The sequence below is a fragment of the Papilio xuthus genome, unplaced genomic scaffold, assembly GCF_000836235.2.
Source record: "Papilio xuthus unplaced genomic scaffold, Pxut_1.1 DF825928.1, whole genome shotgun sequence".
In the NCBI taxonomy this organism is placed as follows: Eukaryota; Metazoa; Arthropoda; class Insecta; order Lepidoptera; family Papilionidae; genus Papilio; species Papilio xuthus.
In genome coordinates, this window is record NW_013532721.1 from 1,921,397 (window position 1) to 1,941,215 (window position 19,819).

The window sequence follows — 19,819 nt, forward strand, 5'->3', positions numbered from 1 at the left end:
ATTATATTGTTTAAAACTTTCTTTACCTTGATACCCAACTGTTAAATTATTTTAGATAGGCATTGTAATAAAGCATCGCTTATTATCTGTAAGTAGATAGATAATATACATTTGACATTTGGTGCTAATAAATCGAAAGGTAATTCTTGCCTTATCGTACTTTGTATCATCCAATGTATGGATAAAGCAAGGAACCTATAATGTTAATTGGAGATCATTGTACATTGTCGTATTTGCAAATCCATTTTCTTAATTTGTAAAATATCTTAATGTCTAGATATTAATGTCTGTAAAATATTTTCGTTCAATGTAATCCCGTTAAAATTAATGTCGCAATATTAAGTCAATTATAATTGTTAATGTTTAGTTTTTCATGTTTAATTAAGATCTAATAGGCATTTATAATATCATCTTTATAGGATATTCAATTCGTATGCTGATAAATTAAGCATTTTCAGCCAGCAAATGTTTAGTTGTCATTTTTCCCGCCTTTATGTCCAAACACGTTTAAATATTTTTGTCACATTTATTATAACTTTATTTATGTGCGATTGTAAATAATGTATATTATAATGTGATCTGATAAACTAAGACGTCGTTTTAATCAATTGTAAAGAAGTTAGAGATGTAATAATTCGTTTTATTGTTTTGTAATATGGTAACACCAATTAAACGATTATAATTAAAGACCCAAAGAGACTCACCTCTATAAATGGACAGGCTATAAAACGTGGTGTTTTGTGCTTATTTGATTTTCGCCATTTTGGAGCTGACGGTTGCGGTGGTGAGAATTCTAACTAATGTTGACATGGAAATAATTATAACAGACGCGTTTAAGTCGGTACAAAGCAAAAGCTGTCATATCTAACTAATGACCTATCCATTTATAGAGAGAAGTGGCTGAAGTCTTGTAAATGTCATATTAAGTGTAGCGTAAGTTATTGTAATCGGGTGCTGATTGATGTTTTCGTTAACTGCATGTGTTTTCTGGCACTTTGCGTACTTATATTATCCTTTACATATCACAGTTGCGCCTGATTCATACAATACTTGTAAATAAATCGATGTCGTAAGTCGTTCGTAATAACTGTAAACGGTTTATTCCTTCAGTCGATTGCGTTTGAAAGAGTATTTTGTAGCATTTGTTTATATGCGTTAGGTAGTGCCTTAATTTAATCCAAATGTATTTTATAATCTGTATCAAGTTTTCATAAATCATTTAATCGTGTGATAAAGCGTCCGTCATACGGCGCATGTGTCTGTATATTGTGATATAATTTGTTAAGCCTCTTTTTCTTTTCTTTTATGTTGCTCAAAATTTGTTTTTCACTTTTGGATCTCTGTACTTATCATTCATGAAATTTGTAAGACTGTATTTTATTTTGTTATGTAAATTTGTTAATTCCAGGTAAAATATATAGTTATTTTGAGAATTACGGTTGTTTTTTTTTTCGAGTTTTAAATAAAACAGCTGCGTAGATAAAATAAATAATTTATTTAATATATTTCGAATACATCAAAGACGCGCGCTGCGACCAGAGCTCGGGTCGACGTGACTAGACTGTACACTCAACTCTTATGTTAGACATAAATTATATTTCTGTACAAACAGAAGATCAACACTTACAAGTTACATGTCTACTTAAATAAAATTGTATATAACTAATACTCGAGTATTAGAATTAATAAAATCCACCGAAATTACACACCGTTAGGGCGACGTCAGCGCCCTCTACATTAATTGTTAGTCTTTGTTTCGTTACAAGTCGATAAAATATCTAAATACGTAGCGCCATCTAACCATTTCTTACATTTTAAATCAGTTAAATATGATGGATAGAAAAGATCATCAAAAAAACAAAATATTTTTTTTGTGGTAAATTTGGTATTTTGATATGGCAATGTTTAACTGATCTGGACGTGTCGCTTAGAGCTCGGTGTCTCCGAGCACGTTGTACATGAGCCTCTTGAACGAGTTTGACTGCTGGATGTGCTCCTCGTGTAAAGAGTTCACCTGGAACAAAGTATGCATATGCAGGAATATGTTACGTTTAATGCGGTAATGAAATTTGTAGTAGACAGTATCAAATGTATATCATTAATAATTTTATTTGCTAGAATAGCACTAAGAACGATATTAGAAAGAGATAGAAACATTTAAATAGAATAACTTACGAAGGTCGTTTGTTTTGTTTTCGAATTCGCCTCACTTTGCTTGGCTTTCGGAGCGGGTGTCGGCCTCTGTTGAGTAAATTTTACTTGTATCAAGAATATACAGGTGGGCTTATTTATTAGACCACATTTGTCATCTACCAATTTTAGCTTCATAATGTGATGGATTCTGTTGCGAATTTAAAAAAAAATTATACTCTTATTTCATCAAAATCCAACAACCTTTTGACGAAGCGTCAAATGTGACGTATACATAAAAAAGAAGAAGCAAGCGTTATGAAGTTACCTTGTTGTGAGGCGCGGTGAAGACCTTGGCGGCGGGGGGCGCGGAGTGTTGTTGCGCGGGCTCGGAGTCGTGCAGCGCGCGGTAGGTGTCGGAGGCGGCGGGGTCGTATTGCACGGTGGGCTTGTGGCTGCTCACGCGACGCGTGCGGGTTAGCGTTTAGTCGCGGTAGTCGGTTAGCGGGCGCAACGAATACAAAGAAAATAATTACACTCCTCGTCTAGCGCACGGAGCGGTTAGTACGTACGCGTTAGATAGGATAGGACGTTATATTAATCTTATAATTCACTAATTTTAATAACATAAACTACTAATACGTGAGAGTAATGAAGTGCTCGATGGATTTCGACACTTCTTGGCGACGTGTCGACGTTGTCACCATGCGAGATGCGGTCGCTTTGAAATCGAAGAGATAAAGATAGATAGCAAAATAAATAAAATAAAAGAAGCATTAATGCGTCATGAGAGATGGTCGTCGACTTTCGGTGTTTCTAGTAAAACACTTGCCTCTTGACAACGTTCGGCCGCCCGTAATGGCCGTTAGAGCTAAGTGAGCAGAAAATACTCTATTAATACACAAAACTAACAAATATCATATTCAAATTTAAACCATTTTTATTAGATTTGACATTTGCACACATTTCAGTATTAATAACAATAATCTAAATTATTTTAGCTATTATATGTTATTAACAATCTTTTAATATCTAACTCAACACGTAACTAGAACACGATTGCAACAAGCTATTTGCAGGTTTTTATGTACATTAAAAAAAATCCCTTAAATAACTTTGAAGAAATAATTTATCGATATTAGCACATCTAGATGAAATCTCAGAAGTCATATTCCAGAAAGTTCTGTCACCATTATGAACAGATCAAACCAAACAATATAATATTTGTTTTAAAGTGTTTATATTTGTATTTCGCCTGGGATTCGAACCAGCATACCCTAGACCACAAGGTCGTTACACAAGAGATCTGTGAATCTTCGCATATTTTGTACCAAATCATTTGGCACATATCCATGCTCTTGAAATTACTAAAGTGAACTTCGTCCAACTGTTACGTAATATTTGATTTAGCATTGAAAATTGAACTATGAATTTTCACTTTAAGTAAAGAACATAATTTATACTAATATAATTATTAAAAGGCAACTAATTTTATAGTGTTTTGAATTAAAAATAATAATATATTAACTTACGGCAAGGGCGTTGTTTGTTGTCGGATCGAGTTGGCGATGTTTTGTTCCGAATATAGATTGATGGGCGAATTGAATTGCTTGTGCACAAACTGAAAAGATAATTATTACTTCAGTATACCAAAATAAGTATTAATAACCCAGATGACAATAACAAAAATGTAGTCATTTTAATGTAAATTTAACAGAAAAAAATAATATAAAAAAATCAAGAAACATAAGATTGTTAATACGTTAGCTGCCAGAATTATTTTTTTAAAGATTTATTTTTTATTTTTGTCCAAAACCATTTGAATGGGCCCTTGCGGGTCACGCTGTATACAACAATTTGATTAAAAGCTACAGCGAGGTGTTGAATGGAAGTATGGCTTGTCGGACACATAGTCCGACACGGCCTAATTGAAATATTAGCTTGTCGGACTCAGTCCGACATGGCAGCTAACGTGTTAACCATAGAGTAAATTTGATACTATCCAGTTCTTTTCAGACATTTTTCTCGTTTGAAAAAAATATTTTGTTAACATAATATAATCAGTTCTTTAAAATAATGACGTATGACAATGCAACTATACAATGAATACTGAAGCTACACAACAATGACTATAGACACGCGAATGCATACATGGACTTAAAGATACGTTGCAACGGAATTAACTTAAAATTTAACCAAAATACAATTGCATTAAAAATTATAAAAAAAATTAGCTGTAGCCCGCGACTCTGTCCGCGCGGAAGTAAAATAGATGTCCGATTCTCAGACCTACTCAATATGCTCACAAAATTTCATGAGAATCTGTCAACCCGTTTCGGAGGAGTATGGGAACGAAAATTGTGACACGAGAATTTTATATATAAGAAAGTCATAAAGTGTAAATTATATTTACAATTTTGTCATAAGATACCATGTTTTTTGACAACTGTTTTCATTCTGAAATGTGACGTACAAAAGGGAATTGCAACGTATCTTTGTTAAGAAAGAATCGGCTTCGTATCAGAAGTTTAGAGATATGTGAGAATGTGATGACGTCATGTTAGAATGGGTGAAGCCGGTGACGTCACACGTTAGTGAACCACCTTATTGCCCTCTTCGCCCACCACTCGCTGCAGCACCGACTCCGCCACCTGAGTTTGTTACAGAAATAGCCAAATGTCAACACAACCATGTCCTACGTCATCTCTATCTCATCATTAAAAAAAAAAATAGACGGGTTTGTTTTTTTATGAATAAAAATGTATTTGCCAATGTTGTGTTTTGTGCCAATCATGTCTTTATTGTTTTGTGTGAATCCACAATATTAATTGAATATTTAGTACAAAAAAAATTTTCGGTTTTGTAAAATACTAATACTTTTTCGTATTCAAAGATTTGACGAAACTATGGTTTACTAGACATTTGATTTGAAAGGGCTGATTTTAAGATGGTTGGATTAATCTATAATAATTTATTAAATTAATTTCAGCCAACTATTGGTAACTATCAGTAATGTTCACATGCTTAAATGTATGTCTAAAAGCATTTAGTATTCTAATATACGCATTTATGTGATGGTTAAGTGTGTGAAATCTATGTGTATGTGTGTGTAAAATACGTGCAATATATTGTAGCAATTGCTTGTGGCCAGTGTAATAGCTTCTTTGTACAATCATTGAGTATAGAAATAATACTAATAATAGTTTAAAAGTTTACTACAATATTGATAAATTGTGGCGGCTTTGTTGCGCTTCTCTTCACTTGCAGACATGAGCTGATGTCAGCCTAGGACAGCGCACGCAGGCTTGTGCCCCGCCCCTTTTTATTTAAGTCACGCCCATAAGATTGTATAGTACGCAGTGTCCCGTGTAAAATCTCGAGCTGTCAGAGTTGTGTTGGTACATTACCTTCTGCTTCATGAGTGTGTCGCGGTAGTCGTGGTGCGGCGGAGCGCGCATTGCGGGGTTGGGATGATGCCGCAGGTAGCTCTCAGTGGGGCCAGGCTCGCGACGCACCTTCGCGCCGGGCAGTACCAGTGGCGTTGTACGGTACGGCTGCAATTACACGAACAAATACTCAGTTAGATTATAAACAGGACTAGAAATTAAGGACGATACAGGAATAATATGATGCCAAATTGCTTTTGATTTGTTTGAACAAAAAAAATTTAGAAATAAGAATCGAATCGAATGAAAATTCATGTTGAATTTCTCCAGTAAAGCTAATAAACATCAAAAGAAAACATACGATATTTACAACATAATTCAGAAAAGAATGAGTATTAAATTGAACATAGGATAACATATTTCAAGCACAAAAATTGCCAAAATTGTTTGTTTTTTTAAATCGAAAAAATATTACTTCAATTTCTATTGCAGTTTATTCAAGCATATCTGTGCCACTAAAATTATTAGTACTATTTTTGACTACAATTCCACCACTTTATATGCCGAAATTTGTCTTCTATGGTATTGGGACCAAAAGATTGTGAAGGTCATATGCAAGAAAGGGTTTTTTCTCGAAAGTTTTAATTTTATTCTACCAACACATAAAAGCAAATATAACATTGATTGATGTTAGCACGTCTATTGGTAGCACTAGCAATGTATGTTCAATCATTCAAACAGCCGTCTCGGGCGCTCTATAAATAACGCCGAGGTTGGTTCATGTGGGTTATTATTGCTGGCACAATTTCGTTACATTTCTGTGATTACGCGATTTTATATGGGTCGCGGTCACTCATTAATAAATTGTGTCTAAAAAGTAAATTAATATTTATAATGTTAATAAGCACGACGCTCACTATAAACTGGTAGGTGTTAAATCTTGCGCGGGTTCGCATTTCTGTTAATGATTTTGCGGAGAATTATCTATTCTTAACCATGTCTGCATTATTGTAAAGACACATACTCCTATAACATATTTAAATAAAATTTTATTACATTTATAGTTAAGATAAATTAACAACGTCCTTTCCCTCTTAACATTGCCTCATATTCTAGATTGTACACATTTATTCATCATCAGCTCATTATACGTCCTCACTGGGGGGCTCGGAGCCTACCCTAAGTTAGGGGTGACTAGGCCATAGTCAACCACGCAGGCCCAGTGCGGATTGGTTGACTTCACGCGCATTTCTTTAAATTTCTTCTCAGATATGTGCAGGTAGCATCACGATGTTTTCCTTCACCGTAAGAACGTCTGATAAATGTATATATGTAAATCGAAAAACACATTGGTATATGGCGGGATTCGACACCAGGATCTGCAGATTGCAAGTCAAGTGCTAGACCACTGAGCCACCAACGCTCCATTTATTACACACGACACATTTATTAGCGAACCTAAAAACGTTAGTTTTAAGTTTAGTAATTTTCCATGATGTAGCTTGGCTAAAGTTTTAGCGGTTTTCTCATAAGAATGGACAGTAAAGTTTTAATATAGTTTTATTTTCGTTGCATTAACGAGACGGCGGCGTAGCAAGGCCTACACGGTGTAATTGTGCCAGTGGCGCGGCTTTGACGTTTATTTCCGTCTTGTTTACAAAGACGCAACTTTAGTCACTGACGCAACGTGCTTCATTTTGTTCGATAGGAAATTTTTGATATTGCTTTTTTTATACTTAACATAACACATTAACTTTCTTCAATCAGCAATGATCATTACTACGATTGAATCATGAGAATTGTAAAATAACTATTGGTTTGTTATGAATTCTTTTGACGAAATATCTCATCGATCATCTGAAGTTTTAGTGTTCTTTAAAACTCTTAAAGAATCAAAGTTATAAATGCAAAACACTTTTAAATGGGAAGCCTTTCTTGTCCTTTTGCGACAGCGATCGCATGATCGATTAATGGTTTCCACGAGAAGAATGTAACAAAGTAAGTGTTGCTCTTATATATATTGAAGTGATCATCGTGACTTTATGTTAAAAGCATTAGGAATTACAGATTAGATGTTAAGCATATGATTTGTTTGGCGCCAGGCCATGTGTAAAAATATCCTTTATGTTAACATTAGAGATCGTTTGTAAATTATAAGTATAAAATATTTGTAATATAAAGAGAAATAGGATACCTTGATAATATATTTGATGTTCCAGTTTCATTTTGATTATTCGGAGTAGAGCAAAATATAACAAGATATGATTTCGATGGTGTCCGTCAATTTTAGAACATCAACACGTCATAAGGTAAATAAAGGGTATAACTATAGAGTTGAAGATGGCAAAAATCTTAACGAATTACGGAGAAAAGATTCCGATGATCTTAATACTACGTCATAAGAATGTATGAAGGCGACGACCACGAGGCGACGTCGTGACATTGACGCTAAAATAGCGCCCACTGCTGGGAATTTTATACTTCACTAGCCTGTTCCCGAGATTTTGTTTACGTAGTTAGTTCGAAAATTTGTATTCAATGATTTTATTATTAACCAAAGCAAACAACAAAAAATATAACTTATAACAAAGTTGTGCAATAAAAATATGTCTTGAATAATTTAATCTAATAAATCTACAAGACGACATAGCAATAATAACAGAATCTTACTAATAGCATAATACGAAAGTTTAGATGGATGGTAATTCTAAAATGGATTAATGCATCTGGATGAAATTTGTCATAGGAATAGACTACTATCTAAAATAACGTATAGGCTATTTATTAAATTTAATTTCTTATTTTGCGCGTAGGAAGTTGTGGGCAAAACCTGGTATATGAATAAAGCTAAAACTAAATTTTTTCAGCAAAAATGATAATAGAAACATGCTCCTCCGTACCGTCTTTAAAGTTTCTTATCATTTATAAGACAGGCATATTTTTGGCTTAATTTGGTAAAGCTTTGTTAGTTTATAAATCAGGATTACTACTAATAATTTTTAGGAAAGTTCTAGAATTCAATATTTTTTATAAAAACAGTTGTTACTATTCATATAAGTATGACATCCATTAACAAAACAAAATCCGTTTTTGAGACTGCAGACACTGTATAGAATTATTTTATGTTACTAGTTTAAATAGACTTTGGAATTTGATAAATGCCATTAAAGTGCTATTTACCGTTATACTATTTTCCTAATATAACTAAACATTATGGAAACTCAAAATATATGTTGATGTAAACTTATAGAAGTTTCCAATTAACATAAAAATGACAGGATAAAGGTATAAAATAAATGATCTGTATTGCGAAATAAAGATGATTAGGATCGAGATCAATGAAAACTTTAGTAAATGTGTGTAGTAAATGATATTACTAATATGTTATACAATACGCGAACTCCAAATGTTCTGGAATTAGATTGTGCGAATCCATTGGCCACTTAAGCACGTTAGTATGTTAATCATCACAAATCACGCTGAAGGTAGAATACAGCAGAGAAGCGAACCCAGTTTGTGACCACTTCTTCTTCGGGATGCATGGGGTCCTGGTACCCGTTGGGGAAGAAATTGGGGTTAACAGCCATGTTATTGGCACTCGGTAGCGCGGTCGTTTCGAACTGAGCTCTATCGCGGACTGTGACTCCAGCCAACTCGCCAGTAAACACTACGGTACAAAATCTATTTTGGAAATATGACGGGAGAGGCAGCCGGCGACGTGGGCGACAGCCTAGATCAGCGGAGCAGCCTTGTCTCACACGAGGGGAGAATTTATTGTAATTTATTAATTCAACATTTGGCTGCCAGAAAAAAATCGTACATTTCACTAAATAACTACGCACACAAAGGCTATTTATTATTTTATTTAGACGTAACATCATAAACTGAAAAATTTGCACCAGAATAACCCTAGTCCAAAGCAAAAACAGTAATTAAATTACTATTTTGGTTATCGTAAATTGTGTATAAAAATATATATTTCAGTTACAACATGTGTTACATAGGGTTTTTGAATAGACTCTGTGCAGTTTCGTACAAGAGTTTGACGGCTTACTAAGTACAGTACTTTACATCTAGTGATCTTCACCAAAACATTTACAACAATAATTATGATGCTGTGTTAAAATTAATTACAGTTAAAAAACAATGATAAAAACGACATGATAAATTATTCAATTCTAATAAATAAACATATTTAAATCTAATAAAATTCGTAAGAAATGGGATTCTTACTACGATTAATCTGTTTGAGCGAATGCTATAAGGGTAAATACCACGAAAGTTTTACTCTTAAAAGAGGTTCAGGCTAAGCGTTACCCTTAAACGAGGTTCAGGCTAAGCGCCATCTGCGCTCGGCCACCTCAAGCCCGGTGAAGCTGTAAATGCCTCCTCAAGGCAAACAGTGACTACTCAGTCACAAAAAAACACGAAAGTGTAAAGTTACATATTCAAATCTTATCTGTAAAAGTCTTTTTACAGAAGTAATCACGCTATAAGGTAGGAATTTTCCTCTTACGTTTATTAGGTAACAAAAACTTTAAATAAATTTATTGCATATTTATTTATATAAATATCGATTAAAATAGAGACATACTTTCGTTTAATTATGTTGGCAACTTTCGGGCCCTAAAGTTGGCAACATCTTGTTTGGACAAAATGCACCGGTATTACGAATCGATACGGCCGATATAAAACAGAGTCATACGAATATTTATTGCGTCGTATGATTCAGATTGTAAATTTAGCCACCGTAAGAAAATTCTAGATTTATACAAGTGTTTCGACTGTGGTATATCACGGCTAAAACTTTATGTTTCTTTTCCTTTTAATCACAAGCGTCAATTGATCTAATTAATAGAGCTAAAATAAAAAAAAAAGTTGTTGGCATCCGTCCAGTCTAAAATCGTTCATCTATATTTAAAAGTGGTTAACCTATTTCATCTCAAGTTTTTGAGCAAAATGAGTTTTCGTAAATGCATATTATGAACACCCTATATACTATTATTTACTTTAGTCAAACATTTTATATTATTAGTATTATCTAATACTAGCCGTTAGTCACGATTCAGTCGGTTCGGAATATAAAAAAAACTTAGTCGATGCGCTATTCCAGGCTGTAATCATCCTTCATGCCACATTTTATATCAATCCGTTCAGCCGTCCTAGAGTTACGTAAACATCCATATAAACTTTCGTTTTTTGTTTGCAGAATACAAAATACAGAATTGTATTCGTACAATGATTAAATGTAAACTCAGACCGTCAGTTATATCCGCTTTGGAAGTGATTTATTTAGATTATTTTGGCAAGAGTACAGATTAAATAAAGGCACGTAAGAAGCAAAGAGACGACCGGAAATATATAGAGAGCTGGGATAAAATAAATATTTACGTCATCCTGCGTCATGTTTGGTAAATATACGTATGTATTATTACGTATATAAGCTACTTTATATTACATGAATCATTTATGTATTAAAATGTATTGCACATCTTTAGCTTCGCCTTGAATATGTAGGATGTGTACCTTATTTTTGTTCTATACCCCATAAATATTATATGACGCAAAAACTGACCTTTCCTTTTGCATTTTCATTACCAACGAAAAGGCGATGAAACGTTTTTACTACGATTTTAATAAAATAATTTCTGTTATTAAAGCACACATTATATTATTTTAATTAAATTAAAATAAATATTTCATTTTTTTACCCACACACTTTTTTTAGTAACAATTAATTACAAACTTTAAAAAATACTAGTTTAACACGATCCTGGCATTATTAAATACCCGTAGTGGTTCATGTGGACAGCCGGGGGTCCGCGGAACACCTTGTGGGATGGACTTGATGTCTTACAGTACTCTTACCTGGCTCTGTATAGATTCGTCGATGACGTCATCGCCGCGACTGGAAGGCGGCGTCATCATGACGGAGCGGAACTCGCCCTCCTGTTGCACAGGGAACTGTGTGTACGGAGGCACTGGGGTGCTCCGCGGTAAAGACTCCGGACCGCGCCATGCCGACGGTAACGGACTAGGTGTCCTGTGTTAAAAAATTTATCAATTAACTAAATTTTTTGGCTAAGACACTTGTTTATCCAGTGAATCATTTATCGTTTTCGATAATTTATACCTTAGTACATCTGGCAGGTTTAAACGGACATATTGTATTAGGTTTAAAGAAGTAAAAAGGGTTATGAATAATACTTATAGTATTACCTGAAGGGAGGTGCAGCGGCGTTGACTAACGGCGAGCGTGGCGCTAATGTCGCATCGCGCGGCGCCTCGCGGTCCACATCCCTACACATGCTGCTAGCTCAATGCACATTCTACATTACGTCACGTTGACACGGACAACAAACATAACAGTACTTTCCGCGCAATGAAAAGCACAAAGATATTTACGAACGCTGACAGTACCAAGGTCCTTGTAAATGATGTATTGAATAGAATATTCATGCTTGCTTAGTTTATATCATTATCGACCCTAGAATCATTGAAACAGACATGCACGCTTTGAGCTATGTATTATCCAATTAATCATTAGATCATTGCAGTGACTTATTAACATCAAAGATAACTGTTGTGGCGATAAGCCAAAGACCTTGTCAATGAAATCGAGGGAAAATCCTACGCGTGTATTGATTGATTGTAGGAGGTGCGTCTAAAAAAATGATGTAATACACTTTATGATAGAAATATGAAAAAACAGGAACTAGGAAATTTAAAAATAACATTTACATCATTTCTAATTTGATTGTGAATGGCCGCACTTGTTATGAAAATTGGTACGTAACATTTGGCACTCGATGATTCCAAGTTTGAATTAATCATTGCTCCATTGCATCATTTTGACATGATTTAATGCAATATGTTTAAATAAATATACGCGCTGAGTTACTGTTAAAAGTTTCTCACACCTGGATTAAAAGGTGATGCTTACAAAATTGTGTATTTATTTTATTGTACTCAGGAAACATCTGTTCAATTTTGAAACTTTATTTTTACCTACAATAACTCTACTATTATTGCTAGATTTTTCATAATCACAAGTCTGTAAACTGAAAAACGTGCTTTTCTTTGTGAAAATACTAATAAACACTAAATAATAATAAATGAAAAATGTCCCTGTCCTTGGCTTTTTTAATAGTAGTGTAACTTTTCATGCCCTAATATTTCTAGGTATTATATTTAATATACATTAACATGCAATTTTACATTAACTTGAACGTGACAGAATTAAAATGTTGGTATCGTGCAAACAACATATATCATGCATAATATTTCTTTCTATGGAATATCTAATAAAAAAGTGTTCTTTTTTAACGTATCAAATATTTCTTACATCGACAGTATCGAAATAATGTGATTCTTAATACACTTATTAAATTAACTCTTTCCTTCATCTGTTTCTCCTCTATGCGAACACCTTATAGGCCCTATAAAGTTTTCGAAATTCATATCTTAAAATCTTTACTATTTACTTGTTATGCAACAATTAACATACATATAACATCGATGCAACATGCCACAACATCGATATCTTACTCGAATCGTTCGTAATAGAACGATGGAGTGGGCGAGCGGCCCGAGAAACTGCTATAACGTGTCATCGGACACAAGTGTGTACTCGGCCTGCCTCTAAACATACCAACCACGAGTTCTATAAGTCCCATTAATCACACTGAATGTAGTCAAAGAATTATATTCACTGCCCATTCGAATTGAATATCCTACAACTGTCATCATAAGAATTGTCTTGTATGCATTAATATTTCACCGATATGAATAGAAAATAAAAGACCCCGACTATAAAATTTTTGTACAGTCGAACTTGGATAAACGAAAAACTATAGATGAGAAAAATAGCGCGGTCCCTTAGACTCTTGTATGTCCAGGTTCGACTATATCTCTAGCTTATTAAATGCACTACTAATCATAATTATGACCCAAAGTTTTCGCTCGGGAGAAGATGAAATATGCTTAATGAATTATGCTATGAAGGTGTTAAAACTCTGAAGTAATGATTACCTCTGCACTACTAATTTGATTTGGTTATTCGCGTTCTTGAAGAGGTTCTGTGCGTCTTCATGGCGCAGGTCGCGTGCATCGTAGTCGTCAATTTTGGCAATTATGTCGCCTCGCGCTAGTTCCTTTCCTGCCGGTGTACCTGGCGTCACCTGGAAATTAATACATTATTGTTTAATATAGTTATCGACATTAATACTTTAAAGAAAAAAGATTTGAATGCTCGTTTGGTTCAGATAAACTCGGAAATTAATGAATCGAATATGGAAAATATTTCAGTAATAGACAGCTTTATCATCTGCATGTATCCTTGGTTTAATTAATCGGCCCAAGCGAAGCTAGTGTTGCAAGCACTTTAACAAACTACCACAAAGCACCCAAAGGTTGTAGATTTTTAATTCTCATAGACCTGCCAATTAATTTCAAAAGTTTTAGCTCATCAAGTGTTTAACTTTAGTAATGTATAATGATCAATATAAAAAAAATGTGTGTGAAAACCGATATTTTTGGTGTGTGGCCAATATCTGTTGTGTTAAGGTGCCAGTTTGTAAAGTGTCACCATTTGACAGTTGGCGCGATTTTTATATTGCTTTTATTCGTGTTAATTTTGCTTGTAACGGTTATACAAACTAGTTGGATTCTTTAAATAGGCACTCCATATTTTTGCGAATTGTAACTTGTAATTCAACTGTTTTTTTTTTTGTAATGAAACTAATCTGCATTTTTCTTAAGATAAATATGACTTTGAGCAATAATAAATTGCGGATACCAGATGTGCGAACATCAAAGACAAAGCCTGTTTTGCGCCGACAGAGCAAAGTGAACATTGAATTTAGATTTAGCTTTAATGTTCACTTGTACTGCTGGAAATACTTCAGCTATGTTTACTAATACCGAAGTACTTCTTATGGAGTTTATTGATACAAAAGTGGCAAGGTGGCGTTACATTTGGCTTCGTTTGTTTGGGTTAAAATGATTTTCGGGTTTGTTGTTTGGTATACAAAAGCAATGTATACTTTAGTATTTAAACCCATACCTCTACGCATACAAATTTTTATATTTACAATTTTTGTACCCATGAACCCATAAATTTATGTTGAAGAAAATTTCATATAGCATTGAACTAGCTCTACCATTGAACTACAAGACATATATTACGGCATAATGTCATTGTCACCTGCCTCACCTTCGTGTCTAGATTCGACCATGACATACGAGGTTCTTGAGCCAGGTTAAAAGACATGAGACGGTTAATAAAGCTTTGCATTTCTGTTCAGGGATATTTTGAGAGTTAGTAGGTCGGCGGGCGAGTCGAGTGGTCATGAAATACTATAGAGGGTAGATAACAGACATGTAATTAGCTAGGACGACCTTGCGCGTTAGCAAAGGGGAGGTTGGTCGTGTGCTATGCACCGAGCTTGGCGTACGGCCAGTCTAAATGCGGCCACCGGCTCTCCGTGCCAACCGCCGCTGACATTTTTATTGAAAACAACCGGCCGGCCGGACGCGACCCGTCGAATCCACGCATCGATAGCCGCAAATCCATCACGCCACCGACTCAATGGCGAGGACGTGAGCCTATATTTACACGTGTCCAACGGTAACGACGTCTAGATTTTAGAGGGCCGGTATTTTTGCGAACGTCATTTTGGACACCCATAGATTTCACATGAGGTCGGTGATGAGTACCGTCTGTGTCACCGAGAACGGCTGGCACACTTCCACGCTTATCTAACTCTTACGCATAGCGTTAATGTGCTGTTACAATATTTTTGTAGCAAAATTACTCTTTGCAAGAATTCAACGAAAATACTTTTAGAAAATTACGAGTGGAGGAAAATCATTAAAATCCTAATTTACAAAACTTAACAAAAAAAATAATATTATACATTTTAAAGTATAATAAGTTAAAAAAAATACGAGCCTGTTACGATATGAATCACAAACGTTTTAAGGCATAGTGATGCTCGAAAAAGATTCTAATAGCGTCTAGAAAACTATTGTTAAAAATACTTTCCCCAGATAAGTCTATGACGGATATAATCGATTAAGTGGATTTCAATCAAATAATGAATGGAACCATCGAGACATTAACGTATATTCGTTTGGTCAGCTGATTTATTGCACGCTGTTTGTGAATTTCACAAATCTATCCAAAAACATTTTATAGCTAATAGTATTCAACAGGCCTTTTAACATTCCGAGAGTTTGGCACTGTCACAGTTTTGTTTAGTTTGTATCATATGAATTGCATTCTTTGTAATAATATTAACAGTAATATGAATATACTTATTTTATTTCTGGCATAGAAAAAGGTTTTATCTTGTTGGGTCGCAGTCGTTTAAGATCTATTAATGCTTTTCGCTGGCGAAACAGTTGATGAAAAGATACAGTATTAAAAATTGTCCCTGAAAAAAAAAGTACAACTAACTAAACTGCTACGACGCTACGTCGTAGGTCGATTTTTCTCGGGTCTATTTTCAACCAGAAAAAATTGCTTACAAAAAAATTATGCACAAACATCCTTAACTCATCAAACCTTAGTATGTAAAAATCAAAGTTAATATTCCCTCGAAAACGAAAAACAAAAATTGATAGTGATAATCGTTATGGCGCGTTAATCATTCATTATCAAAGATTAGAAGCTACTTTGGATTTGTTTGTTTTTACGAAGCGCGAATCGAAATTGTTAGGCGAGTATGAAAACAAACTCGCTAATATCAATTGAGTCATCGTTTCAGTCTACCAAAGAGTTTTATGGTAAAAGCAAAAACGGGCTCAAGGCTACAGTCTGTGATCGTCAGATTTATTACTACTGAGGTCAGCATGGAGTGCATCGAAAAAATAGATACATCCCAGATGGCAGGCGTGTGTTGGTTACTTCTACACATTGGTTGGAGCTTTCATTTATGACGCATATGAAATTAATATAAGAGCAGATAAGATAAATATATGAGGGAATGTTTAGTTACTAACGCACGTGATATAAACCTAACATTATATACTTTCCTGAGTGTTATTTAAACATTAAAACAGTCCCCTGTCTATTTAATGCAGGAATACTCAAAACTTATGTTATGCGAGATTTATAGTTTTGAATTTTAGGATTTATTCGGTGAGACTATTAATTAATTTTACACGGGGTCTTATCAACTCCCTATGCGTTATCGTGGTCGTCGTTTGTCTTTACTTTAGTTTTTAAAATACCAAGATAGATCTTCAATCATCTTTTCAACGCCTTGCATGTCCTTTGTAATTTAAAACTTCGTTTGTGTTCAGCCAGTATTTCTCTTTTGTAGGCACTACCAAATAGAAAAGTGTCTCTGGTTGACTAACAATTACTACAGTACACGAGTATTACAAATAATTTTGATAAATTAAATCGAATACCTCACCAAAAAGTTAATAGGTATAGTGTAAAAATATCTCGCTTAAAGAATTTAGGAGCAGCGGCAATAAAACGACACTTCCTATTGTTTTGATTCGTGACCTAGAAGCGACGCGACTAGGAGCCTAGCCGGCTTTTGTTATAAATAAACCAGAATTAACAACAGCCGCGTGACACTTCTAGCTGACTCACTGATTCTTCGACATATCTTTGTATTTATGGTTACTATCTGTAAAATTTGTGTTGAAACGAAAGTAAAAATGTTTGAATTGCTAGAGCAAGTTATATTTTTTATATAAATAAAAAAAAACTATCGATTTTTACGAATAAAAACTATGTCAACTTCATAACTGTGTTCCGGTATTTGAAACTTTATGTTCTAGAGCATCTCTATAGACTAATGAACTATCTTTGATCAAATTCTACGTTAAATTAACAGCAGTTAAAATAAAATGGGTCGATGTGAGATTTTGTCGCCAGCTGTCGAACGACTGTGACCGATTCTTGTCCCCAATTATATTTTAGTCATATAAATATTATAAGAGCTTTCAGGGATTTATCACAATTTCTTCTACTAATATTGATTGTGGTTGGCGATTTAAAATTAGTGTTAAGATAAAATATTTAGATAAATTTAAGTAAGGAGAATATGACATTACTAACTCTACCTTTTTCTGAGAAACACACAAAATGTTGAAAAAAAATGTTGTCAAGCACAGTGCATGCCAAATTCGTTGGACTGGATGCAAATTAGATGCTGCTTCGGTATAAGTCTTGAAAAGCTAACCGTAACCTTTACATATAAATGGTGGATGGAAACTTTTACAATTGTTCAAATTATACAGTGCTGAATGTATAACGAATTGTTTGTGTCCTGCAGTGCCATAAAAATCTAATCTACGTTAATCTTGGTTAACATAGCCGTAAAAACGGTGAAAGAATTTTTAGTATCAGTTTAGTTCATTCTAAGGATAACCCTCGCAAATGAACAAATCATTCTCCTAAACATACTCCAACCACTAACATGCCCTTAGTAAGCCTTCTTAAACAGATCCAGTAAGCTTACAAGTATGAAATCTTATGGTCATCGTAAAGTCTTTCTAAGTGAAAATGTTTAGTTGAATATTAAGTTGATTGTTTACGCCGGTTGTTGTTTTGACGCAAGCCCAGTGTCAATAGAAAGGGCGTACCCTGGTGACGATGAGCGGGGTGGCGAGGTCAGCGCCGCCCACCAGCCGCAGGCCCCAGTTGATGTCGCGGTACTCTCGCCTCAGGGTCACCACGAATGTGTGCAGTCTGCCCATCGTGTAGCCGTGTGCACTGCGCGACACGCGCGCCCTATGCGCGGACGATACCACCACTACGGCGAGACGCGACGTTATGCGCGCAGAATTAGCTTCACCCGAAATCCCAACACTCCCCCTTCCCCCGACCTAGCCTCGTAACCCTGCCTTCCTTCGCAATCGACCCAATTCCTACCACGGAAACTGCACACCTATTAACATCCGAATTTCCAGCAGTATCCTGTCGTGCGCGCGCGAGTTATTTGTAAACGATCGAAATATAATTTATGTAATACCCGTTCTATATTCTTGTCTATGTTAGACCCTAGTGATTATATGGGAGATGTCATGATTTCGTAACATTAAATGGTCTGTGCGTAAAATTGTGTGTTGACCATAGACCTATATTGCATTGACGTTACAGAAATAGAGCATTAATAATTAAATGTAAGGGCAGAGCGAGGTATTAGCCATTTGGCAGGCCGTGAAATGCGCGGGCGGGGACGGATGATATATCGCTCTGTAGATGCAATTGTTTATGACGATTAGAAGGCATACATTACCGAAGATTAGTATTATAATTAGAATATAAATACTTTCAGTTTCTTCGATGATGCTGCTGACAGATTTATTGAGGTCTAATTTCAAACCGGGTAACGACTCTTGTGACATGTGGCATTTTGTGGTGATAAAATAATTAAAAAAACTTACTCGTCGTCTACCGAAACTTCTTTGTTCATCATCAGGGTCCGGCCTCTGATGCGGAACTCTCCAGAATGCTGGCCTCTGGTACATAGGCATGGTTGGGTCGTATAATATCTTCAGTGCTGCGTAAAAAGGTTTATTTTTATAAGATGATCAACATTTTAATGAAATTGTTTATGCTTTACAATGATTTATTTTTAATTAAAAATTATTAAAAAAAAACATTAAAACCATTTCTCGGAAAACTGCACATTCATTTCTGCCAATAAAACGAGCATTATCTGCAATAAATATTATAAACTTTGGCAAACACTCCGACGTTGATATCGGCCGTGGAGCAAAACTAATAAAAACATGTTTACAGTTCAACAACCAATCCATAGAAAATCTGGACGTGGGTGGTTGGCGAAAAGGTCCACATAATAAATTATCACTTACGAGGGATCGTGTTAAACAGAAGTGAAATAGTAAAAGTGTTAAAGTGAAAAAAGTAACTCACCAGAGGGCGTGCGTTGTGTCGCCGTCGACGTCGGCGCTGGTATTATCCGTAAGGAATAATTCCCGGCGAATATTGGGAGTATCTATTTTTCGCGTCGGAGTATTCGAGCGAGACGTCGCTTCGACAGCGCTCGCTTTCGTGATTTACACGCGCGCCTTTACACACGCTCTGTTTCTGGGCCGCACCGAAATTCGCAATAATTCCTTCCCAACGGCCGACACCGCCAAAGCGGTTCATTGCTCCCGATATTTTGTTTTTCAGAACGAACTCTTTTGATAATCACGAAGACTTATATCGTGATTATTTATGTTTCTCTTGAATTAATTTAAACGGACGACGCCTTAATTCCAAAGAGATTATTGCTCTTCGTGTCGAGGATGAAAATGTAAAAGAAACGTAT

General features: G+C 35.1%; 1 protein-coding gene across 5 annotated transcripts; it reads right to left on the reverse strand.

The window, feature by feature from the left end:
- Positions 1–1,476: 1,476 nt before the first annotated feature.
- Zasp66 (PDZ_signaling and DUF4749 domain-containing protein Zasp66) lies at positions 1,477–19,620 on the reverse strand. 5 transcript variants are annotated; one of them, XM_013322535.1, is made up of 13 exons: positions 19,420–19,594; positions 18,927–19,042; positions 13,548–13,696; positions 13,065–13,157; positions 11,736–11,816; positions 11,385–11,559; positions 5,538–5,684; positions 4,734–4,781; positions 3,663–3,751; positions 2,963–3,001; positions 2,459–2,585; positions 2,176–2,241; positions 1,912–2,014 (listed from the first exon to the last, which is right to left on the reverse strand). In XM_013322535.1, exons 2-13 carry the CDS (start codon positions 19,014–19,016, stop codon positions 1,928–1,930), a joined length of 1,191 nt encoding a protein of 396 aa, XP_013177989.1. In that variant the 5' UTR covers positions 19,017–19,042; positions 19,420–19,594; the 3' UTR covers positions 1,912–1,927. The 5 variants fall into 5 exon arrangements, with proteins under 5 accessions (XP_013177990.1, XP_013177989.1, XP_013177992.1 ...); XM_013322538.1 differs by lacking the exon at positions 13,065–13,157 and having other exon boundaries at positions 19,420–19,620; XM_013322536.1 differs by lacking the exons at positions 2,963–3,001; positions 18,927–19,042; positions 19,420–19,594 and adding an exon at positions 18,123–18,236 and having other exon boundaries at positions 1,477–2,014.
- Between the last annotated feature and the right edge of the window lie 199 nt (positions 19,621–19,819).